The sequence below is a fragment of the Dipodomys ordii genome, unplaced genomic scaffold, assembly GCF_000151885.1.
Source record: "Dipodomys ordii isolate 6190 unplaced genomic scaffold, Dord_2.0 Scaffold30, whole genome shotgun sequence".
Taxonomy (NCBI): domain Eukaryota; kingdom Metazoa; phylum Chordata; class Mammalia; order Rodentia; family Heteromyidae; genus Dipodomys; species Dipodomys ordii.
In genome coordinates, this window is record NW_012267246.1 from 3,487,163 (window position 1) to 3,514,727 (window position 27,565).

General features: G+C 46.0%; 2 protein-coding genes across 2 annotated transcripts in view; one reads left to right on the plus strand and one right to left on the minus strand.

Moving 5' to 3' along the window:
- Positions 1 to 23: 23 nt before the first annotated feature.
- The window catches only part of Gfm1 (G elongation factor, mitochondrial 1), a 30,716-nt gene continuing 3,174 nt past the window's right edge, over positions 24 to 27,565 (plus strand). Inside the window, exons 1-14 of the mRNA XM_013016235.1 lie at positions 24 to 197; positions 1,652 to 1,804; positions 3,016 to 3,148; positions 3,506 to 3,710; positions 4,338 to 4,454; positions 7,086 to 7,236; positions 9,233 to 9,390; positions 10,243 to 10,327; positions 12,155 to 12,292; positions 13,696 to 13,797; positions 14,737 to 14,793; positions 16,338 to 16,475; positions 17,727 to 17,809; positions 26,160 to 26,322. Of these exons, the coding sequence (XP_012871689.1) occupies positions 114 to 197; positions 1,652 to 1,804; positions 3,016 to 3,148; positions 3,506 to 3,710; positions 4,338 to 4,454; positions 7,086 to 7,236; positions 9,233 to 9,390; positions 10,243 to 10,327; positions 12,155 to 12,292; positions 13,696 to 13,797; positions 14,737 to 14,793; positions 16,338 to 16,475; positions 17,727 to 17,809; positions 26,160 to 26,322 (1,767 nt within the window). The 5' untranslated portion in view covers positions 24 to 113. The remainder of the gene's footprint in view (positions 198 to 1,651; positions 1,805 to 3,015; positions 3,149 to 3,505; positions 3,711 to 4,337; positions 4,455 to 7,085; positions 7,237 to 9,232; positions 9,391 to 10,242; positions 10,328 to 12,154; positions 12,293 to 13,695; positions 13,798 to 14,736; positions 14,794 to 16,337; positions 16,476 to 17,726; positions 17,810 to 26,159; positions 26,323 to 27,565) is intronic.
- Positions 17,837 to 23,607, minus strand: Lxn (latexin). The gene is made up of 6 exons (XM_013016236.1): positions 23,360 to 23,607; positions 22,364 to 22,426; positions 21,267 to 21,444; positions 20,721 to 20,857; positions 18,343 to 18,405; positions 17,837 to 18,110 (listed from the first exon to the last, which is right to left on the minus strand). The coding sequence occupies exons 1-6, from the start codon at positions 23,486 to 23,488 to the stop codon at positions 18,012 to 18,014; spliced, it is 669 nt and encodes a 222-aa protein (XP_012871690.1). The 5' UTR covers positions 23,489 to 23,607; the 3' UTR covers positions 17,837 to 18,011.

The following is a 27,565-nucleotide window of genomic DNA, read 5'->3' on the forward strand; positions in this document are numbered from 1 at the left end:
CCGACCCGGAAGTGCTCCCGCGCGCTGCTCGCCGGCATGACTTTCGGGGTTTCCGGCTGCCGAGCCGGCGCGGCGTGAGCTCGAACCGCAGATCCCGGGTCTGGCCGCTCACCATGAGGTTGCTGGGAGCTGTCGCGGCGCTGGGGCGCGGGCCGCTCTCTCGGGGTCCCGCCGCCCTGGCCCGGCCGGGAACGCAGGTACGGGTGCCGGGAGGGGCCAAGAGAAGCCCCGGGCCGCCTGCGGCCGCTGACCGCACGAAGGTCAGGCCCGGGGCTGGGGGTCTCCGGGCCGGGACCCCGAGGACGGGGGTCTCCGGGCAGGGGGGGAGGGGTCCCCGGGCCGGGATCCCGGGGCTAGGGGTGTCTGGGCCGGGACCCCGGGTTAGGGGTGTCTGGGCCGGGACCCCGGGTTGAGGGTGTCCAGGGGGGTTCGGGGGGGCCTCCGAGCCGGGACCCCAGGGCTGGGGGTGTCCGGGCGGGACCCCGGGGCCGCTGCGCGCGCAGCCATGACCTGACCCTTTGTCTTGGGGGTGCAGCGCGGGCGGGCCGACGTGGAACCGCGTCGAACCCCCTCCCCTCCTCCTGGAGTATGGCCACTGTCACCTGTCCCGGGTGTCAGCAGGGTCTGCCCCAGTGCCCGGTTCCGCGGTGGGCCTGGTCTGCTGGGAGCTCCTCCTGCCCTGTCTCGGTCCCCTCCCCCCCCCCCCCCCCCCCCCCCCCCCCCCCCCCGGGGGGGGGGGGGGGGGGGGGGGGGGGTCCGCCCCGTAACCTCCGGGCCTCCCTCTTCTGAGAACTGCAGTCCAGGGGAAGCAAGCCAAGGTAAAAAACCTGAAGCAGGAACTTGCAGTTTCCATTCAAAAACTTTGTGGGAACTCCCGCTCTGATCGCAGATTCGGTGTGCATTTGCTTGGTGCTGGGATTTGAAATAGGCTGGCTAAGAGCTGAATGGCTCAAGTATGCAGCGCTTGTCTAGCAAGCCCTCAACGTGTACTTCACAGATAGAGGACCTGTTCGACACTCTAATTTTATCTTCTTCTGTTATCATTATTATGGTCGTGGTGGTGGTATTGGACCTAGGTGCTGTTTCCTAGCTTTTCTAACTCAAGACTGGCACTCTACCCTTGAGCCACACCTCCACTCAACTCTTTGATGGTTAATTCAGATCTCTCGTGAGTAACTGAGAGACTCCATTTCCTGCCTTCTGTGTGTATTTTTCATAATGTTTTCAATTGTTATTATAAAGGTGATGTACAGAGGGGTCACAGTTAAGTAAGTTAGGTTAAGAGTACATTTCTTCTTGGACATTTGTCACCCCTTCCCTCGTTCTCTCTCAGTTTTTCCTTCTGTCCCCACCCACAAGTTGTCTAGTTCATTTTCAGCAGTGTCTAGTGAGCACCACTGTTGCATTTGTTCACTCCATTTCTGTGCCTTCCCTCACAGTTGTTTTTAAAGTAACATTGGACAAAGGTATTTAACCTGTTTTAACCTGATTTTTAAGAACACGATTTGCATTCTTCTGTAAACTCTCCTTTGGTTACAGGAGTTGCAGATGTAAACATTTCCCTCCAGCCCTTCGAAGCCTTCTAATATCCTGTATCCTTTGTGCATCTTTGAGCCTAGTATATTGAACTGGGCTCTTGTACTTTTTCCAGGTGGATTGGAAAGCCTGCCGGTGGTGCTCATCAGGGATAGTCCCCAATGAAAAAATACGAAATATTGGCATCTCTGCTCACATTGATTCAGGGAAAACAACGCTGACGGAGCGGGTGCTTTACTACACGGGCAGGATTGCCAAGATGCACGAGGTAGGGGGGCTCCAGTCCTGGGAGCCTCATTTCAACCAAATGTTTATCAGGTTCATAAAAGCGGGCAGATGAAAACAAAGGTAACTTTGGTTTGGAGTGTGGCGCTGGTGTTTGCCATCATGGTCTGGCTCATCAGGTGTTGGCAGCCACTGCCTGCCGAGTCCCACCCCCAGCCTGAGGCAGTGGGTCTCTACCCAGTCTCCTGTACAAGGGCACAGCACAGGTTGACTTGAGGTGTTCTGCTGAGTCACCCGTGTCAGTGAATCCCTGTGAGTACCCACAGCGGGTTGGCTTTTAACTATTAAATCCAGCTGGGACTGGGTGCCAGTCATCCCAGCAGCAACCAGCCTTGAAGTAAACTAGGATTGTAGTCCTGGCTGTGGTCAGGCAAAAAGGGAGACCCTGTTAAAAAATAAGAGGAAAAAGGGAGGGAATGGCTCAAGTGATAGAGTACCTGTCTAGCAAGTGCAAGGCCCTGAGTTCAAGCCACATTCTGCCACATAAAGAAAATAATGTTCAATCAATATCAGAGCCATTCAAATAGCTTTAACTTTTATGTGTGTATATGGCGGTCCTGAGGCTTGAACTCAGAGCCCAGGTTCTCTCCTGTAGCTTTTTGTTCAAGGCTAGTGCTCTAACTCTTGAGTGTGGTTAATTGGAAATAAGAATATCACACATCCTTGGCCTGAGCTGACTTTGAATTAGTGCTCGTCAGGTCTCAGACGCCTGAGTAGCTAGGATTACAGGTATGAGCCCTGGTGCTCAGCTATTTTTAATGATGGATAATGTTAAATAGAAGGTTTTAAAATTTTTTGATACTTTTCTGAAGGTATTCCTACTCACATGTGCACCTTAACTCATTTAAAAGCATGTCTTCCGCTGGAGAGAACCCTTGTTAAGTCCTGTGCTTTGCACACAGTCCTGTCTGCATGGAGCAGAGCTGGGGGAGGTCTGTTCTCAGTCCTGGCTCATGGACTGAGGCGAGGTTAGCGGGCAGGAACGAGGGAGTGAGCATGCTCGGGGCCGGCAGCTTTGGTCTGTGTTAGCCGCTGTCGAGGACAGCAGGACGGGCAGGCTTGGCAGCAGAGGCAGGGTGGAGCCTGCTGCCGCTCATCTGAGGATTTGAGACCAGCTCAGGCCCGGCTCCATTTCAGCGGGTTTCGTTCTTGGTGCGGGTGCAGATGGCACAGTGTGGGTTGTGCTGTGTTTAGGTGAAAGGTAAAGATGGCGTTGGTGCTGTGATGGACTCGATGGAGCTGGAGAGGCAAAGAGGAATCACCATTCAGTCTGCGGCCACGTACACCATGTGGAGAGACACCAACATCAACATCATTGACACCCCTGGTGAGCACTACTTCGGGCAGGGATCCCTCGGTGCTCCTCCTGGGCCCCCGTTCATGTCCAAGTGACCCCACAGTACTGTTAGGGCCCAGAGCGCTTCATCTTGTCTGGTTTGCTTTGCAGAAGCTCAGACGTGCATGGGGGAAGTGGGGTGGTCTTACCCCCTACACATCTCCACTTGTTCCTGACTTGCCTGTGTCCTAACTCCTTCTAGAGCCGCCTTGATCTTGGTGGTCCTGAAGCTGCTGGCCTGAGTGCACTTGGCGAGCTGGGAAGTGTGCATGCTAATTAGAAGGCTTGTGCTCAAGGCAGACACACTTTCAGGCTGCTCCCAAAACACTACTGCTCTGTGTCCCTTAGGCCACGTGGACTTCACCATCGAAGTGGAACGTGCCCTGCGTGTGCTGGACGGTGCCGTCCTGGTCCTCTGTGCTGTCGGGGGTGTGCAGTGCCAGACCATGACGGTCAACCGGCAGATGCAGCGCTACAGTGTGCCATTCCTGACCTTCATCAACAAACTGGACCGCCTGGGCTCCGACCCCACCAGAGCCCTGCAGCAGATGAGGTACTGAAATACTGTGCTGCAGATGGGGAACTGAGCCACAGATTGGTACTGAGCTGATGAGGTACTGAGCCGCAGATGGGGTACTGAGCCACTGATGAGGTATTGAGCCACAGATGGGGTACTGAGCCACTGATGAGGTACTGAGCCACAGATGGGGTACTGAGCTGCTGATGAGGTATTGAGCCACAGGTGAGGTACTGAGCCGCAGATGAGCACTGAGCTGCAGATGAGGTATTGAGGCACAGAAGATGAGGTAGTGAGCCAAAGAAAGCAGCAAAGATGCAGACCTGTATGTGCCAGCCTTAGGCCAGAGGACAAGCAGTGTAGCTTGATGAACTTCGCCATTAATTCAAACAATGTTCATGTGAGTCCGAGGAGACAACACTGAGTTGACTGGTTTGGTTTATTGTGTGATTTCTTCTGCTGCTTTCTTCATCAATTGGGGAATGTGGCTGCAGTATACTCAGGCCTGAGGGATAACTCGCTCAATCCCTCTTGCCTACCTTAAACCTTTCCTTACATCCTGCTTGGTTTTAGGATGTCTGCCATTGGTTTATGTTTGCATTTGTCATTTCAAAAGGATTGTGAAGGAAGAAAAGTGGCAAGCAGTGTCTTTTTACTTTTCAGGTCTAAACTAAATCACAATGCAGCCTTTGTGCAAATACCCATTGGTTTGGAGGGTAATTTTAAAGGTATTATCGATCTGATTGAGGAACGAGCTATCTATTTTGATGGAGACTTTGGGTAAGTGTTAAAAGTACGTTACTACAGTTTTTTATTTTATAAACCATGAAAGAGAAGGAAAAGATAAGGTCACTAAATAGAGAATAATATCTTTTTGAAACATGGCTGAGTGAGCTATAAGACGGTTCAGTCCTAGCTGTGCCATTGGCGTTCATTCCCAGGTCGGCTGTTGCTTGTTGGGTGATTGGGTCGTGCTGCCTGTGGCCCGCGTGCTGGAAGGAGGGCATCAGTGTAGACAGCTGTTGTACTTTCTCTGTTTTCCACTGTTCATTCTGTAGGATGAAATTACTGTCCTGGATATTGTGATAAAGAGTGGGAGAAAATAGGAATCGAAAATATGCTCTCTCTGCTTCATAGAATTACAAAGATGAAAAGACTAATATGTAAGAAGAGTTAAAATTGTACGTACGGACTTAGGAACAGGCAAACTAACTTTTTGGCATGGGATTTGTTCAGTTGACCTGTGAATGTCCTCTGCGAGCGAATTACCGTAATTGCCCAGTGGTCATCGAACCTCAACTTTGATCGCTGCTACCTCAAGGGCTTGCTGAGACCCAGTCCAGGCCCTCCTGGGGAGTTCTGATTCGTACATGTTCACTTGCAGTGGACACATGTATGCAGGTGACAGTTTGCCTAGCAGAGGTCAGGGTACTTTGGGTTCACCCATGACCCTTGGTTCCAGGGAGTGACCCAGTGCCCTGGTGCTTTCTCCAAAGGTGCTTCCCAAGGCTCTCCTTCTCCCTGTGTAGTTGGTCGGGTGGGCGGGCGCATGAGTGGTATTGAGAGCTGTGTCGTTACTGGCCCTCGTCAGCCACGAAAAGGTGTTTTCTTTTAGTTTTTGTGTGACAGCTGAGAAATGATAGCATTTTGTCTCCCTTAGGCAGGTTTTTTTTTTCCTCTGCTTTATTACTACAATGTCCCCAGACCCTCGAACTGCTGGGTACATAACAGGAGCTAATGAGTCCACCTTACCAGAATCCAGGACACTGCTTCCCATACACTTTTTTGTGCACTAGAACACAGGCAGGCCTTGTTTCCACCTCGGCTCACTGGAAAGGAGTCCTGTGTAATCTCCACACCTGAAGTGAGCTCTGAGGCCCCCAGCGGGCAGCTGCATGCAGTTAAGAACTACTTGGGACTACTTGGAATGAGCATCTTTTTTCTTCCTGGATTCACATTCACTTCCTTCTGTAGTCATCGCTGTTTTTGGAGACATCGTGCTGTGCAGCCCCAGCCATCTGAACTTGCCACGATGCTATGACACAGGCTGGTCTCATGCTCACAGTCCTGCCTTCCGGCAAGCATCAGGATTACAAATGTGCACCACCATGCTAGGCTTTCCACTTGGTGTTGTTAAATGTCAAGTGTATCCATTCTTCAGCTGTGTATATTCTCCTTGTGACTTTTACCTGTGACTTTTACCTGTTCAGCCCCTAGATGAGCAGAGAACTATGTTGATGTTTAAGAGTTTGTTTTGGCCCCCCCTTTTTTTTTCTACAAATTGGAATATTCTGTGTAAGAAAAGAAGTGTGATTGATTTTTTTATTAGTGGGAAGAAGTACAGTCAGATCTTCTCCCATCCTTGAGATTGTGATATTCTCATAAGTAAGATTAGGGTTAGTACAATGAGGGGCTTCAGAAAGCTTGGGATTGAAGTACCCAGTTTCTAGATGCCCCCTCACAGACCACCAGAAACCACAGTCAATGCAAACAGCAAAGAGTCGTTGATTGCAAGCTCGAGCTTGGTCCTTGGAGCACTCGTTAACCGGTGACGCTAAGAGGCCCCGAACATAGAATCAGCGCAGTTTTTATAGTATTAAACAAGTTCACAAGTTCAGGGGGTTTAAGTCCACCTGGACCACATTCCCTTTTTCTAATGGAACATTTAGGCAACTGTTCTATTCCTTAAGGATGGGCAGGGTTGGTGGCAACCTGCGGTTTTTCCAAGAACTATTTTTCTCTTTGGGGGTTACTCTGAGGGCAGCACAGTAACTTACCTTGGGCAAGTTACTTTCTTAAATTAATTTTCTTGTGTAAAATGGAATAATAGAAACAACTTAGTATGAGATGAAGATAGCTTAATACCTATGTTAGCACTTGCTGCAATGTAGGAATTAAATACTTGACTACTCTTGTTATATAACCACATTGGAAGAATTTTAGTCTTGATTTACTTAATACTCTTCCAAGTCATTGTTTTGATCTTAGAAGTATTTTTACAGCATATGTTCAGCTTAGATCTCTAGAATATGGCGGAAAACCAGTTTGTGTTACATTTTGAAAGGAACTTGTATTACATCATTTATTTCTGCAAAGTATGACACAGAAAACAATACAGTATTACCAAATTAAGTATATAGGTAGTTTTCTCATGGTAAGGAACTGTGTGTTGACTGTTCTGTATATTAATAGTACAGCTTTGAACAAACTATTTGCCCAGTATTTTTGCCCACTATTCTGTAGGAATTTCAAAGATATATATTAGTTTTATTTGCCATTTGGATGCAAATATATTAGAACTCTTTTATTACTTAGAAAATGTTTTAGTCTTTCACTATGTCTTTTTCATTGGTGTTTCATATGTCTAATTGAATATTTCTGGAGTAATAAAATAAAGCATTTCTTTCTTAGTCAGATTGTCCGATACGATGAAATTCCAGCTGAATTTAGGGCAGCAGCATCAGACCACCGGCAGGAGCTAATTGAATGTGTTGCCAATTCAGACGAGAAGCTTGGTGAGCTGTTCCTGGCAGAAAAAATCCCTTCAGTCTCTGACTTAAAGGCAAGTGCTCTGAAAATAAGCCGTGTTAACAAAAACATTGTATTTGTTTTGTGGAGAAAGGGACATGGTGCTTTTACATGTGACTTTATTAAGGAAATCTAAGTTCATAGAACCTAATGGGCTTCATCAAAACATTTGGTGTGTCATATTCCTTTGGGGAGAAAGAAGTGAATTGTGTGGTATGTTCAAATGAGAAGGAAGTCATCATTTGTTTCAGGAAGAAGATAGGTAACAGCCAGCTTCTTGGCTTATTAAAAAGAAATAAGCATAGAAAAACCACAGCAGAAAGATAGACTGAGGCGAGATGGCCAGGTGCTTCAGACTTGAAGCTGGTGTTCTCACTGCTGTGTGACTGAATTGCACACAGCCTTATGGGCTCTTCATTCCAAGGTGCTTGGGGACAGAGGAGGTTCCAGCCTCAGACACACCATTCTCTGGCAGAGACTTCTGCAAAGAAGACAGATGTGGAAAGGAGCTCAGTACTGCTCACTGTGGGGGAAGTGCAAATCAAGCCAAATCACACCTACTACAGTGGATGTCATTGAAAAACACCCAGCATCCTCAGCCAGTGCGGGAAGGATGTGGAGACTCCTCCCTGTGCATGGACAGTGCAGCCACTGCACACCGGCACTGCCTCAGACCCTCCACGTAGTACTCCCATCCAGCCATGCCCTTCTGGGGTGTACACAGAGAAAAAGGAATCTCCAGTGTTGTTTGCCAGAGCACAAAGATGGGAGCAACCCACCTTCCACTGACCAGTGAAAGGAAAGGAAGACAAGATCTCATCTGGACACACAATGCATGTTTTTTGTTTTTGTTTTTTTGGTCGGTCGTGGGGCTTGAACTCTGGGCCTGAGCGCTGTCCCTCAGGTCTACAGCTCAAGGGTAGCACTCTACCACTTGAGCTACAGTGCCATTTCCGGATTTCTGGTGGTTTATTGGAGATAAGAGTTTCATAGACTTTCCTGCCCGGGCTGGTTTTGAATCTCAACCCTCAGATCTCAGCCTCCTGAGATTACAGGTGTGAGCCACTAGCCCCCAGCAACAATACATGTTTTTTACACTTGGAAGGAACAATTCGGAGACATGGCACAACATGGACGGTCCTCAAAGGCATGCCAACTGTAATAAGCCAGATTCAAAGGGATAATTGCTTTGTGATTTCACTCACATGGGGGACCTAGGGTATCATGTCTCCCACCCTTTGTGCTTAGTTGTTTCTCAGATAGGATCTCACATTTTTGCCTGAGATGGGCCTCAGAATGAGATCCTCCTACATACACATTCGGTATGGCTAGGATTACAGGTGCACCACCTAAAGTGAAAAGGCCGGGCACTAATGGCTCTTGTCTATAATTTTAACTTCTCAGGAGGCTGATGATCAAGGTTCAAAGCCAGCCCATGCAGACAAATCCTGTTTATCCTTGGAGGCTCTCGTCTCCAATTAACTAGCAAAAAAGGCAGAAGTGTAGGTATGGCTCAAGTGGTAGAGTGCCAACCATGAACAAAAGGGCTGAGCTTGGGCATAAGGTTCAGAGTTCAAGCCCCAGTACTGGCACAAGAGAGAGAGACAATTTAATTAGATGTTTTAGTTAGGTAGTACTTTCATATGGTTTAACATTTACAGTTTACAAATGTATGTAGTAAAACTCTTACCCTCTTCTACCATCTGCCCTGTTTTCTGTCCTTTCTCCAAACTGGAAGCTAGCTGATATTTCTCTGTGTGTCTTTGCGGAGATTGTTTTTGAATATATATTACTTCTTCTATTTTAGACAAGTATTAACATGATTTGTAATGTTCCAGTTGAACATTAAATCCGTTTCTGATCCTGCAAAGGGAATATGATTTCTTTTCAAATATTTTGACCTTAACTCTTGGTACTAGATTGTAGTCTCTACATGAGATGGTTTGTAAGTGACTTAAAGCACAAATGCAGTGTATTGCAATGTTAACATTAATGTATAGCTGATTTTCCTTATCTTCCCATCTTTGTAGCTTGCAATCCGAAGAGCTACTCTGAGCAGATCATTTACCCCTGTTCTCTTGGGAAGTGCCTTGAAGAACAAAGGAGTTCAGCCTCTTCTAGATGCTGTTCTAGACTTCCTCCCCAATCCATCTGAAGTCCAGAATTATGCCATTTTCAATAAGGAAGAGTAAGTCTTGTAACTGAACCTGAATTTAGGCAAAAATATTGTCACAAAATCCTATATGCTACGAAGGAATTTCTTCTGGTTATGTTGATGATCTTCCTATAATTAGCAAGTATCAGTCACTTTTTGGCTGAGAAAACAGCTTGGCGTATAGAAGAAAGCTTACTATTCATTTCCCCTGTGAGACTATTCATTATACAGCTTGGTCAGTCTGTCTTGGTGGTTGTATAAGAATAATTTGTTGGGGCTGGGAAGGTGGCTCAGTGGTAGAGCGCTTGCCTTGCATGCCTGAGGCCCTGGATTCAATTCCTCAGCACCACATAAGCAAAAAGAAAAAAGCCGGAAGTGGTGCTGTAGCTCAAGTGGTAGAGCGCTAGCCTTGAGCTGAAGAACTGAGGGACAGTGCCCAGGCCCAGAGTTCAGGCCCCATGACCGGACCCAAAAAAAAAAAAAAAAGAATAATTTGTTTTATCATCTCCCAATGTTTTTAGCATTATACATTTTCTCATTTAGGACCAGCTATTTCCATTTTTAATTTTGTTTAATTTTATTTTTAATATCTACTTTAAAAACACCAAATTTTAGGAGACAAACTCCTTCAAGTTTCTTTGATCATTTCAGGGTTTTTTTTTTTCACTCTTTACCAGTTTTTCTGTCTGCTCTAGTCCCATCACTGCATAGTAATTAAACTTTAAAACTTGATCTTTGTAATATCGGTCAGGGAAATGTTATTTCTAAGAGAGGCCTAAAATGTTTAGCACCTGTGAATTTGCTCCAATAATATGATTTGATAAAACTAATTGAGATAAAAGAAATAGCACATACTGTATCTCATCATCTCGTGTTTCTTTTAAGTGATTCAAAAGAGAAAACCAAGATCTTAATGAGTTCAAAAAGAGATGGAACTCACCCATTTGTGGGCCTGGCTTTTAAACTGGAGGTGAGTTGCTTCCTACCATATCTTAGCTACAACCTGTAAGAATTTTCTTTATTTTGAAGCTTTTCCTCTTATTATAGAATGATTGTAACCCTTATAAAACATTTGGAAAATAGGAAAAGTAGATGCAGAAGACAGAAGCAAAAGAATTCCCTAAAATAAGCGTCAGTGGCTTATTCCCTGGAATCCTAACTCCTTCCTTGGGAGACTACGGTCCCAGGGATCGTGGCTTGAAGCCAGCTTGGGCATAAAATCTTGGAGACTGTCTCCAAAATAACTAGAAGCAGATTAGCAAGCAAGACAAGCAAATCTGAGGCTCTGAGTTCAAACCCCAGTACCACCAAACAACAAAAGAAAGTTGTAGCACTTTTGTGTACTTCTTCCTCTTTTCTCTTTGCAGTTTTTATTTTTTATGTCTTTAGTACTGCATTTGAACTCAGGGTCTTGTGCTTACTAGGCAAGCACTCTACCATGAGCCCTTTTATGCATATTTTTGAGAGCATCTGTCTTTTAGGCGACCTGGATTGTGGGCCCGGTCCTCTGTCCCTTTTGTCACTGGGATGGCAAGTGCATGTCCCTGTGCGTCCCCTATTATCTGAGATAGAAACTTGGGAACTTTGTTGCCCAGACCTGCCTTGAACCATCATTCCCTGATCTGTGCCTCTAAGTAGCTAGGAGTACATACTTGTCTAAAATAGAAAATTTTCCACTTCTAATTTAACATCATTTTAAATGTGGTCCATGTTTCTATACATAGTTTAAACATTTTGTGTTTTGTGTTGGGTTTCGTTTTGTTTGAAGTCCTGGCAGGCTTCAAACTCACAATCTTCTTGCTTTAGTTTCCTGAGTACTGGGGTTACAGGCATGAGCCTGGCTTAGCATAAATATTTAAATTTTATCATAATATTCTATCAGGTACATGTGCCAATTATGGTATGTAATTTTCCTGATGTTGCCTAATTATTGGCTGTTTATGTTTTTTCATAAGTTTCAGCACTGTAAGTAATTGCAGAGATTTGCTCTGGGATAGTAATAGTACGGTGTGTCAGTGTGCCTCGGTCTCCTGGCCTTGTCTGTGCTTTAAGACTGAAACCTCACCGACAACTGAAAAACGCTCTGCTTCAAGAAACTGAGATGGCTCCGTACAGTATTACTTTAGAAACTATGCTGTTTGACATAGAAAGATGTTTAAGAATTAAAAATGTTTAGTTTACAGAAAACTTATGTATGACTGAGATCCCATATTGTTGTTTCATATTGTAATGTTCAAATAGGAAAAATGGTAGATAAGTGGAAAGTATTGAAAGTAGTTATTTCTGGGATGCAGTGATAAGCTTTTTCTATTTAAAAAGTTACAAAATATGATGGTGAGAAAATAATTTTAAATTAAAAGGAAGTAATGCTTCAGTGGCCATTTTTATTGATAAAGCTAAAAAAAAATACGTGTTTAGGTGTGATTGAGCATGAGCTTCTCCGCCTTTTCATTCCACCACAAGCAAAAGAGTGAGCCAATAACCAGGTCCTCTTTTTCTCGTGTGTTCAGTTTTTTCCCGTATGTTTAGTGGCGTTTACAAAAACAAGAAGACAGAAGGATACTTCCTATGTAAACAGTGGGAAATGTCCAGTAGCCTTCATTTCAAGGGCGTATGGAAGTGTGTCCGGTTGCAAAGGCCCAGCAGGCCTGTAATTGCTCATTCTCGTGTTCAATCTAGTACGATATACTTTGTGATACCCACCCCAGGATGCATACAGATGGGCTGCTAAGACCAGAAAGGGCTTATTGGAGATGGTTGAGAATGTTGGTCCTTACGTTTCTTGTTCTTCTCCCAGGCAGGCCGGTTTGGACAGTTAACATACGTCCGCAGTTACCAGGGAGAGCTGAAGAAGGGCGACACTGTCTACAATACCAGGACGGGGAAGAAGGTGCGCGTGCAGCGGCTGGTGCGCATGCACGCCGACCTGATGGAGGCAAGTGTGTCTGGAAGCCCTTCCGTCCTGGGGCTGGGCAGTCTCCCCTCCATCGGACCTGCTCGGCCTGGGCTCCCTGCTTCCTGTTCTTCGGGGTATTGTAGCACTGTCCTGTCACCAGGCTCGTAGCTGAAGTGGCACATTTAAGAACTCCTTTCATACTGCTGCCACATTTTCTCGATGACTGAGGTTCAGGCAAAGGGACTCAACACGGGATTTACCAGTCTCTTCAAGAAATGCAAAGATGCTGAGTGGTAGCAGATGCCTATAATCCTAGCACTGGGGAAGCAGGGGCCAAAGGAAGAGAAGTTTGAGACCAGTCTGACCTAGATAGTGAGCCTCCAGCTCAAAAACAAAAAGCTGTAAAGGGTGTAATGGGCATTCAGCATAACATGGTTCTTGAAGGTTTGGGAGTAATAGTAATAGTTCAGGAAACATTTCTGGAATTATTTCTATTGTTAACCCCTTGCAGAGCCAGATGGGTGCCAGAATCCAGCTGAAAAGTTTCAATTCCTCAATGTCAAGTGGAGGTCTTTGACTTACAGCATGGCCTGGCTCTGATTCTTCTGTAGTTCTTTATGGTATTCTCAGGCAGGAATGCTGGGCACATGTGGCTGTCCCCACCCTGGCCCTTCCCCAAGCCAGCTCTGTCCTTCCGAAGAAGCTTGTCAGTTAAGCAAAATCCTATACACTGGGGGAAGCTGTAATTTTTGTCCCTTGGAAGATGAAGGTTGGAGTTGGGCTGTTTGGGATTGGGCAGCAGAGGGCAGGCTGGAGGGTCCATGACTGTCACAACTCTTCTAGGGGCCAGAGGCAGCTCTGCCCAGCCCGGAAGCATGGGGGCACATGGCCTGTGTGCTCCTCTGCCACAGCTGCTGTGAAGGAGCTGGGAGGAGGAGCAAACAATGGCTCAGGAGCGTGGACGCAGAGATGGCTTTGTTCTTTGCTTTCCTGTGTTTGCCTGATTGTTTGCGTCTGTGAGAATGGAAAGTATTTTTAGTACAGCGGGTTCCATTTTTCTGCTGCTGTTTTCAAAACTTCCTTTGCAGTTGTTTTGAGTGTGCCTGTCGTGCACAGTCTCGTTGCCTAACAGTAATGGCACATAGTCTGCTTTTCGTTCCATGAAAGAACTTGACAACAGTGATCACAATGTTTTGTTCAGAGTTCATGTCTTAGGTAATGAAGCCAGCACCCTGAGCTTCCCACTTAATGTAAAATCTTGTCCATGGAGACACATGCTGTTTTAAAGACCTTATCCAAGATACATCCTAGTGTGGCACTGGCCCTTCCTCTGGAATTTGTAGTTAGAATGTCTGGATTCATGTAGAGCATGTTCCTTGTAGCTACTCTGCAGCTGGGTCTTGATCTGTATTACTCATAGTGTCATTGTGTACTGTCTCCAGGATGTCGAGGAGGTGTATGCTGGAGACATCTGTGCATTGTTTGGCATTGACTGTGCAAGTGGAGACACGTTCACAAACAAAGACAACAGTGGCCTTTCTATGGTAAGCCATTTACAGCAAAGCTACCTATCATTTGAACTCCAAGAGTTGGTTATGTATTTTAATACTTCCAAGAAAGAACCATAGCCAATTCCATTACTTCACGTTCTTATGGCTCCAGTGTCATATAGCTTTTTCAGTATTAGAGAAATGTCACGTGTAAGCTAATGAATGGCCTCCTTTTCCTTAGTAAAGCTGTTTTGCAGTCTTCCACACTTAAGGTAGGGAAAAGCTGTCTACTAGCTAACACCTGATAAGTAGCTCTGTACCTGAGGTCCTACTGCAGACAGCCTGCACTTTCAACTTGGCGGTGCTACCATAGATGGCCTGCACCTTGGACCCAGAGTTCCTACCATAGACAGCTGTGCCTTGAGCCTAACGATCCTGCCGCAGACTGCCTCGTTTGAGATGTAGATCGGAATATTTTGTATTGACAAAATCTATATCTAAATACTAACTACAGTGATATGAAGTGATTTGTTCCTGTCGGCAGCACTTCCTAGGCTGTGAAGAAAATGACTTCCTGCTAAGAGCTCACTGCCACCGTGTCTGGCAGCTGGCCCTGGCCCGGGAGGTCTCATCTTCTTTCCAAATGTTTAGTGATTTTTTTTTAGAAATGGGTTTATTTTCTACTTCTCAGATCTGTGATTGGCCGTCTGATAGCCTATTTTGATTAATAAAGTAACTTACCAGGAAGTTACAGTGCAAGTATAGATACCAGCCAATAAGAATTCTATGTGTCAGCATTTTGGATTCATGGCAGTGATGTAGTCAGTAAACTGGGGGAGAGGGTACCATGTAAGTGTACACATTTACTAATATCTTATGACAAAGTACTTATTTATTATAAAGACAAACCATTATGTAGCCTACAGATGTTGGCTATTGTTTTTGTTGTAAAGTCACATTAATCCTTCCTGATCCATATAATATATATTGTAGGAATCAATTCATATTCCTGATCCTGTCATTTCAGTGGCAATGAAGCCTTCTAACAAGGTAGGAGTCTGGAAGTATGGTTTAGTATACCACAGTACAAACTTGAGTCTCCCTCTTTGTCATAGTACCTGGTGATAAACAGCTGTCCTATAGTCTCTGTCTCCTCTTCGTAGTCAGACAACCTGTTTAAATATGCAGGTCTATTTAGTAATAACAACTTCTCAGTGTGTTTGAAGACATTGATGGTAGGTTGGTATTCAATCACTGTGTCATAACTGTTACTGAATGTCATGGGAGCCCTTCTTGGAATCTCAGAGTCCTGAAGGAGAGGAGATGCAGCTGCTCACTGGAAAGCACCGTGGAGTACTGGACAGATGCCTCATGCCTTCTAGAACACACCTCTCAACTGTGTACTAGTCAGGAAGTAAATGTCAGAGCCTTTCAAACATTTTCTTTCAAATATGATTTTTTACCTTTAGATTTTAAAATACTTTCATGCTGAGTTTGACGCCCACTTTACGCTTTTGAGCACTTAGCAGAGGCACAGTTGCTGGGATGTTCCTCATGCACGTGACCGCCCATCAGCATTAACCTGATCTTGAGCCATAATTGTTCCGTCACAGGCTGCTGTGGCCGTCACAGCAGACATGGAGCCTGGCGTATCAAGCAAGCTTTCCGTGACCTCTTGTCACCTTGACTTAACCACTCAAAGAACATAGTCTCGTAAACTGTCCTGTGAGATACATTCTGACGGGTACTACTTCATCTATAGTGAGGATCCTTGAGATGCCCTAGACTTTCTTTGTTACAGAAAAGGCAAGTTGAAGTGACAGCAGAATCATTTCAGCTTCTCTGAAATTTGACCAAGGGCAAACCTTACCTCCTCCCTCAGTGAGCCCCCATGGCTCACGTGTAAAGCTTTCTTGTGATTTTTACAGGGTTAGAAGTGAAAGGTGCTCCACTGCTTCACTCCTCAATCCAAAGTTCATGACAGACATTTAGCCTTGACCCCACCTGTGATGTCCCCTGTCACGAAATGGCTCACAGGTTTGGTGGGGACTAAGGCATCTTTTCCTTTGGGGTTTAGGCGAGGCTGTTATTCCACTGAGTGTGTGGATTATATCAGAGAAAAGCTGAATCATATCCACTGAGCTTGCTCACAAAGCAAGAAGTCTTGACATTTGCCTGTCTTAGTGAGTTGTTCATCGACTTGAATATACAGAAGTATCTTAGTAAACATGCTAATTCTTTTGATTGTGTTTATTTATGTGTAGAACTTCTGAAATGTACCAGACTTCTGTCTACTTACTGGGTAGTTTTCTACGAGTAGACAGATTTTGTGTGTATAATAGGAAAGGCATGGTCTTGATGTGAGAGGAAATCATATTCACCTAGTTGTCTTCTCATCTTTTGGATGTGGGATCAAAGTCATGTGTGCATGCATGCGCATGTGTGCGTGTGCACGTGTATGCATAAAGGTATGGAGTAGAACTCAATGTTGATCATCTTTCTTAATTACTGATACATTTAAATTCACTAAAATTCCTCCAAAAGTAATCTTGCTTTTTATGTTTAGTAAAATAACCTTTCTTTCTCCTTTAAAGAACGATCTGGAAAAATTTTCCAAAGGAATTGCCAGGTTTACAAGAGAAGATCCAACATTTAAAGTCTACTTTGATACTGAAAGCAAAGAGACAATTGTATCTGGAATGGGAGAACTGCACCTGGAGATTTATGCCCAGGTAATGAGTAATAAGGAAGTTGTGCTGGAGGATTTTTGGTACTGGTATGTATTTTAAGAGTAAAAAGCTGATCATGCTCAATCTAAGGACATGACAGTCGTGCAGACTGTGCTGAGGTTTGTGCCCTGTGTTGATCAACTTATTGACTCCTTCCTCCCCTGCGTCCTGCAGACTCCTTAGTGTTGATCTCTGCATCTTGTTGAAATTGTGGACTTCCAGACTCAAGGCTCAACCACTCATCCTCACTTTATGGTTATCTGGGTTAAGTAGATTGTCCCACTCTTAGGAAGACAGCCTGTAGTTTTACCCAGTCTGCGGGTCATTTCTTTGAAGTCTGTGATGAAAATGCCTATAATGCAGACAGATGAGTAGTGGTCCCAACCATACAGCTTTAGTTTTTACTCTTAACTCGTATGTGTGTGCGTGCACACACACACACACACACACACACACACACCATGTATATGGAAACTACATATTCTGGAAATTATGGGGGGATCCTGTCCTTTTTTTTTTTTTTTGTCATGGAGCTTGAGCTCAGAGCACTACTGTTCCTGAGCTTTTTCATAAAAGGCTAGCACTCTACCACTTCGAGCTATAGTTCCACTCCCAATTTTCTGGTGGTCAATTGGAGGTTAGAGTCTCTGGACTTTTCTGCTGGGTTGGCTTCAAAGAGTGATCTTCAGATCTCAGCCCTTCTGAGCAACTAGGATTACAGGTCTGAGCCACAAGCTCCTGGTCTATCTGAAGTTAAGATAGAAAATCCTGACAAGAAATTTAGATTAGTGCATGTGTAACAATGATAACATTTTAGTGTACAGAGTGGTGCTCTGTGTAAATTAAACATAGCTCTATATAGATAGCTTCCTGTTGTTTACCCATCATGTAGCTAATCCTTACACTAAGCTGACTTAAGACTGACTATGGGGCTGGGAAGGTGGCTCAGAGGTAGAGTGTTTGCCTTGCATGCATGAGGCCCTGGGGTTCGATTCCTCAGCACCACATAAGCAGAAAAAGCTGGGAGTGGCATTGTGGCTCAAGTGTTAGAGCACTAGCCCTGAGCTGAAGAGCTGAGGGACAGTGCCCAGGCCCAGAGCTGAGGCCCCAAGACTGACCAAAAAAAAAAGATTGACTATTGTGTTATCTATTTCATTGAATGTTACTGAGGCATTTAAGATGCTTAAGATTTTTTTTTCTTTCAGTATATTTTTCAAATAACATGTGAGAAAATTATCTCCCATTTGTTTTTAGAGGATGGAAAGAGAATACGGCTGTCCTTGTATCACAGGAAAGCCCAAGGTTGCTTTTAGAGAGACCATCACTGCCCCCGTCCCGTAAGTATGTGATGTAATTAGACATTACAAGGCTGAAATGGAATCATTTATTATGGAATACACATGGCACTGTTACAGTTAATGAAGATGTTTCTATGTGGTGACACTTTGGGGTTTGCTTGGGCCCTAGGCTAGATCCCAGCGAGGACTGGTGTGCAGGTCACAGGCATGTGTCTGACTCCGCTCACCTGAGGGTCTTGGCTTATTCCAGCTCTGCTTCTTTTGGGAGGCGACTGTTATGTTTTACTTTTGTGCCATATTGTGGGTGCCAGAGAACTTGCATTTGCCAAGGAATAATCTCCTGCAAACAAAGAAAACCAGGGCCAGGGTGAAATTGATGTTGCACTTTCTTGGCAATAAAGCCATGTTCATAAAGAACAGCACAAAACCATTAAAATAGCTACGCCTAATATACACTCCTATCTGGATTTACATAGATTCTAACTCGAGTGTCAGATTCAGTCTAGCTTCCTAGCTGCAAAGGGCTTCTCGGTTTCTAGTAGAGGCATCAAGGAAAGGTAAAGCCACTGTACCTGAGACGCAATGTCATGTAGCAGAATGCTATAGTCTAGCTCAATAAAGTCATCGTTCCGTTGCTGGGACAGAAAAACAAAACCATCATTAGTCAAAGTGATACTGTGATTTACATGATTTTGATACTCCCACTTAGGTAAAAGGGAAAATTGAAAGTCATAATTTACTCTGACAGAAAAATTGTGTCAAGCTACATTTTGAAATCAGTGTTTTGTACTTGTTACTCTAAAAACTTATTCATCTGTTTTTATTTTTCAATTTGTGGTGTACAGCTTGTTTTATTCAAGGATCTTTAATGTTTCATTGGTGAGGTCATCTAAATGATACGTACATTTAAAAATCAGTTTTACAAAAGAAATTCTCTTTTAGAAAATGGAACACAAGAAGGTGTAACAAATGTAGTTCTCTGATAGTACACTGGAAACTTTGTTCTGAGCTGCTCCTTGCTTTGGGAATAATTAGTATTTACACCATGATCTGTGCAGAAGGGGACAGATGCTGCCCACCTGCCAGGTGTGGGAGCAGAGATTAGCCCACCCCACTGTCTCCCTCAGCGCACTCACACGTCCCATGGGTATGGAGACAGCCCCTAGATTCCAGTGGATTCCTTGGTTAACAGTGAAGTAGCCCAGGTCAAGTAAGGATGTGGGGTTCTCTCCTCAGACTATCTCCCAGCAGACTTTGCCTTGAGCACCATTGTAAGGAATGCTTCTTGGGCTGGGAAGGTAGCTCTGTGGTGGAGTGCTTGCCTTGTATGATTGAGGCCCTGGGTTCGATTCCTTAGTACCACATAAGCAGAAAAAGCTGGGAGTGGTGCTGTGGCTCAAGTGTTAGAGCGCTAGCCTTGAGCTGAAGAGCTGAGGCACAGCGCCCAGGCCCAGAGTTGAAGCCCCACAGAAAAAAATAAAGATCACATATGCACCACTTAAGGGCTCCTACACGTCAAATCTTCATGGGTAAAGACATGAGTGGTTAAAGCCTCTGTTGACTAATGCTTAAAAATCATAATATGGTGAAGTTTTGTAAGAGTTAAAAAAAAAAAAACTAGTAACACTTGTGTAAATAGATTGATAGATGTAGCTCAAGAAAACACTGACTGTGAGTTCATGCCCTCTGTGCCTAGACTCGGGGCAAGGCCTCAGCACCTACAGGAGTGCTGTGCTCCCTTGATGCTGGTGACTAGAAAGCAGGCTCCTATTCTCCAGATGCTGCAATTTGTAGGCCAGGACTCAGCACCACACTGAGTGCTCAGCTCATTTCCTGCCTTCCACGTGCCAGGTGCTTGGTGTCAACTGGTTTCAGAAGCCTGTGGGGAGATCTGCTCAGCTGCCCAGTAGCTGCCAGCACTGAGGCAAGGCAGCAGGAAAAGGCCTTGCGCACAGGAGTAGATCAGAACTGTTGTGGGCTTCTTGTGCTCTAGTCTAGATGATATCCACTTCTGGCTTTTTGCTGGCTAACTGGCGATAACAGTCTCACGGCCTTTCTTCCCAGGATGGCTTTGAACCAAGATCCTCAGCCTCCTGAATATAGGATTACAGACAGGAGCCACCAGTGCCGGGCCAATAGATACACTTCTAAGTAGTTCTCATAGCAGACTTAAGAAAACCTAAAGCTACCAGCAACTAAGATAGGAGACTGTAGATTAAGAAAACTCCACTCAGTGAGCTAAAAAGTGATTGGAACTATTGCAGAGGTGGACAGTAATCCACCCCACACAGACTATGACAATCCTGCTGCTACTCTCCCTCACACTAGCCCCTGCGGAATAGGCCAGGCATGTCTCTTAAGTAGTTGAGGCACACTGTTCAATAGAGAAAGGAAGCTGAAATTTGGTATTGCAGACAAAATTTATATTGCCAAAGGAAATATTCTGTATTAAGCTGAACCCAGAATGGCCAGATTTGTACCTCAGGTCTTCACTTTTGAGCGTGCACCTTCCCCTGTGGGAATCATTATCTATACCGTGTGCCAGGGCCTGTCCTGCCTCTAAGAGTGAGCAAGCAGAGTCACAGTTAATGAAGTCCAGCTTGCTGAACATAAAAGGTTCATTTCCATGGTTGCCCTGGTGCTTCAAGAGCACCGCCAAGCCGCTCTCCACCAAAAATGTTCCTGCAGCCCTGGCTTCCTTTCTCTAGTGCTGGGGAATGCAAACTAACCCAGCCCAGTTACTGGAGACAGACTGAGCAAGGGAGGCGTGGGCTTTGCATCTCCTAGTCAAATGTGTGACCTTTGCACTCTTTCTACAACTCTGCCCTGGGTCTTGACTGACTGGCCACTCCCTCAGAAAACCTGGTTCCCTAGATGGCATGTGGAACAAATGAAGCACGTGTCATCAATGCCAGCACTGCCGAGAGTGTGCTTGATAGAGATCACTTACCACCTGCTTGACAGTTTGAATTTTTGCCATTTTATACCATGTATTTTCAGTTGAATTCTGCCATATTATATAACCACAGGCAACCTGGGCTAAGTGTTGAACAGGCTTCATCTGAGGAGGTACATTTCCAAAATTGTCTGGTGAGAGAAACATTCATAGGATAAGTTACTTTGAATACACAATATTAATGTATTTTAGAAATCAATGCTAAATTCTTTTTTTTCTTAAAGGAAAAGGCTAAATTTCCATATTTTAGTTTTCTTCAAATGGGTACCAAAAATAATTAAAAGCTACAGATCCATAAAATTTCAAAGTTCCTTCTTGTGTTTGATGAGACTAGTGATGAATGTTTTTGCAAAAGCCATCCTATCTCTAACATAGCTCTGTCTAGCAATTTTAAGCATAGATAATCGAGATTAAGCTATTTTCTTTCCTTTGTCAGTATGGAGTTTTGAACTCAGGGGTTGTTTCGTACTTGGCCAGGCTAGCACTCTTGGGATTAATCTTGAGGTTGAAAACCATACTTTGTCACATCATGTGTGTTACCTGGAATGTTCTGTGCTGCTAGTGGTTCCTTTGTGGACTTGAGGGTCTGGTAAAACTTGTTGTCTTCCTCATCTGGGTTCTCTCCGATGCCCCCTTGGAATGTGAAGTTGACCTCGGGTGCAATGTCCTGTCCTGGTGGCGGGTAAAGCACCTCGGCCGTGCAGTTCACTGTAACCTGCTGTTGGAAACATTTTTTACAAAGGACCTTTACTCTGGATGTTTTCCTAGATAGGCCTCTAACAGTGTTTCAGACTTAACTTCAGAGAGCTTGTTTTCCCAGGTATCTAGTTGGGCTTAACAACTGTTAAGTTTTCTAAAGGTATCAGGAAGGTAACCTAAAATAGATAACTTACATTTATCACTTACTAGGCTTCCTAATCTTGTAAATTCTAATCCTAAAACTTTAAATAGGCTAACTTTAAGTGTCTATGGTAAAACCAAATTTTAGTTTCTTGTCATATAATAACTCGACTGCTTACTTTAGTTTTTCTATTATTCTTACTCTGTTCCTAAATGAAGATACAGCAGCTTATAACTAGATATAAAACTAGCCCTTCGGTATACAGGTAGATAAGACTGTAGCACTTGGCTTTGTCTAGCCAGCAGCTCAGAGGCCTCATGAATTCTTCATGGTAGCATGTATCTCTTGTGAACCACACACAAGGGGGCAAGTTCTTTAACACATCAACATGTGCATGGTAGTTTTGTCTCATTGATAACTTGACAGGTGTATAAACTTTAAAATTTTGCCTGCTTATGAAAAGGCCCTAACAGTGGTATAAGTTGGCCATTGCTTCCTAATGTTTAGAAGCACTAACTTTGGTTAAATACCTAACCAAAATCAAGTAGAAAGTCAGAAGACCGGAGAGTAAACTCACTTAGCTCCAGGAGGTAGAAGTTCAGACTTCTTATTGAGTATACTGTTCCAAATGAAGGACAGATTGCAAAGTGGCTTAATAGAAATAACTCATAATACAGACTCACATAAGCTTAGCTCACTTGGTCAGTATTTTATAAAAATCTGGGATTTCACAATAATTTAAATCCCTAAGCAAAGAAGCTGGCAAATGTTTGACTAAAAAGGGCATCCTACTTACTTTTTGGATAATTTCTTCCACAGAAAATTTAATGTGATACTTGTGCCCTCTTCCTGGAAGATCCTAAAATAAAGAGAATGGGATAGAGAGAAGGAAGTACTGTAATAAATTGGGTATTTGCATCATTAGAAGGCCTTTTGGTCGGGAAGTTGGCAAGTGGGAAGAAAAGATGAAAACCTGGTGTCTTTGAAAAGGCATGTCACCAGATGTGTACCCCCTAATTCAGCAGGTTTGGGGGCCAGGTGCAATGTGGATGGAACCGCAGTGAGGACAGAAGTACACAGGTACACTAGGCACAGATCATGACCACTAGAAGGCTGTCACCAGTGGGTGGGTAGGAAATTGTGCAGCAGCTTTTTCTTAGAGCAGTGTAGCCTCTGTCAGTGAATATCGAGTCCGCCTCCAGGCAGATGGCTGAAAGTGTTGGAAGCCTGCTGGGCCTGAGTACCTCTTCTGTCTCACTCCACCTGACAGTTCTTACAAGAGTAAGACAGGCATTTAGCTATTCAGCGTTTAAATCAAGGGATATACGTGGAGACGGCTCCCTTGTGTTACCTGGTGCAATCTGGAATGAAATCTCTGGCAATCTATGCAACAGAGAAGTAGAAACAGGGTGTCTCAAATCCCAGCCATGCTAATAGCCCTGTCATGGGTATTTTGTTCCTCACTGGGGCATGCTGTGTGTGGCCAGGCCAGCCTCAGCCCACATGTGATTCTGTATCTCCCCACCCCGCCCGGAGCGTGCGGAGCGTGCATACAATCTCGCGTGTTGTCTGCCTTATGGTGGAAACAGCTCCGGAACTGCAACGCAAACTGTCCCCAGCCTGCCCCTCCCCAGACTGTCCCAGGAGCGAGCCTCAGCAAGAGGAGACCCCGGGTGGAGGCCCCGCGTGCATTCACCTCCTGCGGGTCCCCATACCCCGGGTGAGACCCCCCTGCGCTCACCTCCCGATGTCCCCAGACCCAGACCCGGGCGGAGGCCCCGCGTGCGCTCACCTCCCGGCGCGCCTGCTCCACCGCCCGCACCTGGAACAGCTTGTGCGGGGTGCCCTGCTGGTAGTTGACGCAGCTCTCTGCCACGGAGGCCGCCCTGGAGGCCGCCGAGTGGCTGGGCGGAAGCTCCATTTTCGCGCTTGGACGGGTGTGGCGGGGTCGAGGCAAGCGCTGGGTGTCCCCGGGCCTGGCTGGGTTGGGCAGGGCCGGGCGCGTGCGTGCCGATCGGCGCCCTCTGCTTCCTCCCCTTCCTCCCGCTCCCGCGCTGGCCTCGGCCCTTCCCAGGCCCCGCCCGCTCCTTGGGAGGCCGGCCCCGCCCGCCCGCTCCAGCGAGGCGGCGCCAGGGTCTGGAGGTGCGGGGCGGTTCTGCGCCCTCACGGACCGGAAAACGTGATTGCTCCGAGGGCCTTGGTCTCCTCCAGGACACCGGTGTGTGCGCCCCGGCCCCGTGCGTCCTAGTGTCCTAACCTCGCTGCCCACGCCGTCCACACCTGGGGCACGGGAGCGGGGCCTGCGTGGTGGCTTCCCCCATCCCCTCCGTCAGCTGGGAGGCCTGGGGGGAGGGCGGAGCCGTGGTCGTGCTATGCCATCTAGCATTTTATTGTGAGTGAGTGAAGATGGCCCTGCTCACCTTTCTGCTGGGAGGTCACCGGTGAAGGTTAGCTGTCTCCCAGTCAGGGCCAGGACCCGTCCTTTACTCTGGAATAGGTCTCTGTGTGTCTGTGTGTGTGAATCTTTTAAGTGAAGTGCTCATTGGAGATTGTCCAGGAGAGAAAGGCTGAGTGCATGCAAATGAGCTAGCACTCTGCTTGGCAGTGAGGTTTTAAGTTTCAGAACTTTGTGGTGACAGTTGCCTTGTATGCAGAGAAGTATGGGGGAGGGGGGCTCTCTAGGTGAAAGCCAGTGCCACAGGCTGTGGCATGAATGGAGCATGGCCCAGCAGCCTCATTGGCTTCCAGATGCGATCATTACATCAAAAGGGAAAGCTGGTGCCTGTGTAGATGTTGCTAACGGTATTGAGAGGACCTCATTCATTCCCTACTGGGTGCTTAGACGCCAAGTGTCCCGTTCAGCCATTATTCTCAGACCCGATTAACAGACTGACTTTCAAGGAACAATTATTGTGGGTTTCTAGGCTCAGGTAAATTCCACTGTAACTGCATGAACATCAGATATCTAGGGCTTGCAATTGTGGCATGACTATAATATCAAAACAAGGGCTGGGAAGATGGCTTCATGGTAGACTGTTTGCCAAGCATGCATGAAGCCCTGAGTTCAATTCCTCGGTACCACATACACAGAAAAACCTGGAAGTAGCACTGTGGCTTTTGTGGTAGAGCGCTAGCCTTGAGCAAACCAAGCTTAGGGACAGTGCCCAGGCCCTAGGTTCACGCCCCAGGACTGGCAAAAAAAAAAAATTAGAGGTAAACAAGCACAGTTCCAGGTTCACATAATGTTGGTGTGTCCTGATGTTTTAGTGAAACAGCGTTGCTCACAACACACCTACGGTCTGATCACAGGGCGGCTTTGCTGCACCTGAGACAACACCTGAGTGTTCATGGGTTTGGAGGTCCTTACGGTCAGCCTTCTTCCCTCCTGGGACTTGGCTTCCCCCAGCCCACCCTGAAGCCCTTGACCACTAGTTGATTACAAGGCACATTCACACCCAACTGTTCTGGACTCACCTCCTCCTGGCTGCCACAGAGGCCCGTGCCCACGCCCGAGTTTACTTCCTCCCAGCTGCTCCCCGGTCCTTGTGTGTGTGACACATCTCCCTTAGTGTCTGTGACCTGCCTTCACCACCAACACTTGAAAGTGGTTAGCCTCTTCTGTCTTCCTGACTTGAGAGACAGTTTCAGGTCAAAGAAGAAATGGCCTGCAGACAGTATATTTCACAATACGCCTTTCCTGTAAAATAGCAGCTGTGTTCACTTGTTTAACATGTATGTAAAATACCTGTTCCACTTAGGATCCCATTCACTTGGCCCAGTCTTCGGATGACATCTTAGTTACTGTCCTTGGGACCCTAGTTGTTTTGGGGTGTTGATTAGAACCTGTGGTGCTGGAGTAGGTAAATCAAGTGGGAGGAAGCGTGGGGGACATAAGCTGTGGTGGAAGTTCTCACCTCAGTGACTGTCCTCCATGGCAGAGATCCAGGAGAAGCGGCAGCCAGGAGGGAGGCTCCTGCAGAACAGGGGAGTGCTTTCCACTGTACTGGGAGACGACAGCCTTACCCTGAGCCTCTGGGCCTGGGCGCTGTCCCTCAGCTCTTCAGCTCAAGGCTAGCACTCTACCCCTTTAGTCACAGAGCCACTTTTGGCTTTTTCTGCTCATGTGGTGCTGAGGAATCGAACTCAGGGCCTCATGCATGTAAGGCAAGCACTCTACCACTGAGCCATCTACCCAGCTACCCTGAACCTACCTTTTCATTACTCTTTTGAAATTCAAGATCAGTAGAATTAAAAACTGGATTGTTTAGGTGTGTGGGTCCCCCATTCAATCCCAGAGAAGGAAGAAAAGAATTTGTTTTTCTATTTTCAAGTAGTCCTGCAGAGGGATTTCCGTTCACCATGGCTGTTTGTGAGTGCGGTGCATCTTGATGAGCATCACCACTTCATCCTTGCCCATCTCTCCCACCCTTCAGCTTGCCTGATTCCGCTTTCACACGTGAACATTGAATAGTATGGCTGTATTCATCTACCTTTAAGAGAGACCTTTTTAAACTTGTACAGCAAACTTTTATGGTACGCTCCTTATATTCATCTTTTCCTGGCTTTGGTTTTTCTCCTTCCTAACACTTCAGGTTTGAGTTCACACACAAAAAGCAGTCTGGCGGTGCGGGCCAGTTTGGGAAGGTGATAGGTGTGTTGGAGCCCCTGGACCCGGACGACTACACCAAGCTGGAGTTTGCCGATGAGACGTTCGGGGCGAACATTCCAAAGCAGTTTGTGCCTGCTATAGAAAAGGTAAATGTCTCCAGGCTTTCACAATTTTATCTGTTTAACACCAGCTTGTTACTTCCGATCACGTGGGCCTGATTCATTATGATAACAGCCTTGCATCTTTAGCTGCTGGGCTCTCCCTCTGACTTGGAGTCCTCGGCATGAAGTCATTAACTGAACACCTGCCCTGCGGTGGTGCTCTGCCAGCTTCCCCTCTGCCTCCTCATCCCGCACCCAGTCCCTCTGCCCCCTCGTCCCGCGCACCATCTCTCTTCAGCTTGTGGAAGCTGCTACCACTCAGTGTAGTCAGCATGTAAGATGTGCAGAGGTCTTCCAGGATTCATGGAAGTTTTTTTTGTCTTTGGGGTTTTTTTTGTTGTTTTGTTTTCCGGTTGTGGGGCTTGAACTCTGGGACTGGGTGCTGTTCCTACACTCTTCAGCTCAAAGCGAGCACTCTACCGCTTGAGCCACAGTACCATTCTGGTTTTCTAGTGGTTTTATTGGAGATAAGAGTCTCACAGAGGTTCCTGCCTGGCCTGGCTTTTGAGCCACTATCCTCAGATCTCAGCCTTCTGAGTAGCTAGGATTATAGGCATGAGCCACCGGCGCCCAGCTTCATGGAAGTTTTGTGTGTTCTATTTTTTTTCCTTCCGGTGATGCTGGGGCTGAATCCCAGGTCCTCACCCACACTTACACCCACGCCCTTTCAAGTGGACAGCAGATACACGTAATATCTCTGTGGGAATTGGAAAGTGCTTTGCAGACACATGGGGAGCTGATGCTTTCTTTGCTTTTCAGATCACTTGTTTTAAGGCCATTGTATTCCTTAAACAGTTCTTTTGTTCATATGGACTAAGGGGTTGGGTTATTTTGTTTTTTCACTGCTGGGGCTTGACCTCAGGGCCTCAAAATGTACTTGGCTTGATAGCTTAGCTGGTACTTTACCATGTGAGCCATGCCTCCACCCCAACTTTTCAGCTGGTTATTTTGGAGATGGAGTCTTAAGGGCCTTCCTACCTAGGTTGGCTTCTAACTGTGATCCTTTGAGTCTCAGCCTCATGAGGAGCTAAGATTACAGGCATGAGCCACCAGTCCCTGGCTTTTGCTTACTTTTTAACTTAAAAATCTTTCTGAATTGATTATAATTTTTTTTAATGGTGGTAGAATTTTTCGTGGTTGATGTACCCTATTCACTCTACTCTCATGGTAAGAAAATACTTGTGTTACCCACACTTAGATGGTCTGATTTCTCCAGCACACATCACTT

What these genes read in the sequence shown, in the direction of transcription:
- Lxn (XM_013016236.1), bottom strand. Translation starts at nt 23,488, where the DNA reads ATGGAGCTTCCGCCCAGCCACTCGGCGGCCTCCAGGGCGGCCTCCGTG. An exon ending in TGGAGCAGGCGCGCCGGGAG is followed by an intron (nt 22,427 to 23,359) that starts GTGAGCGCACGC and finishes TCTTTATTTTAG; the next exon opens with GATCTTCCAGGAAGAGGGCA. An exon ending in AGCAGCACAGAACATTCCAG is followed by an intron (nt 20,858 to 21,266) that starts GTAACACACATG and finishes TTCTCTCACCAG; the next exon opens with ACAATTTTGGAAATGTACCT.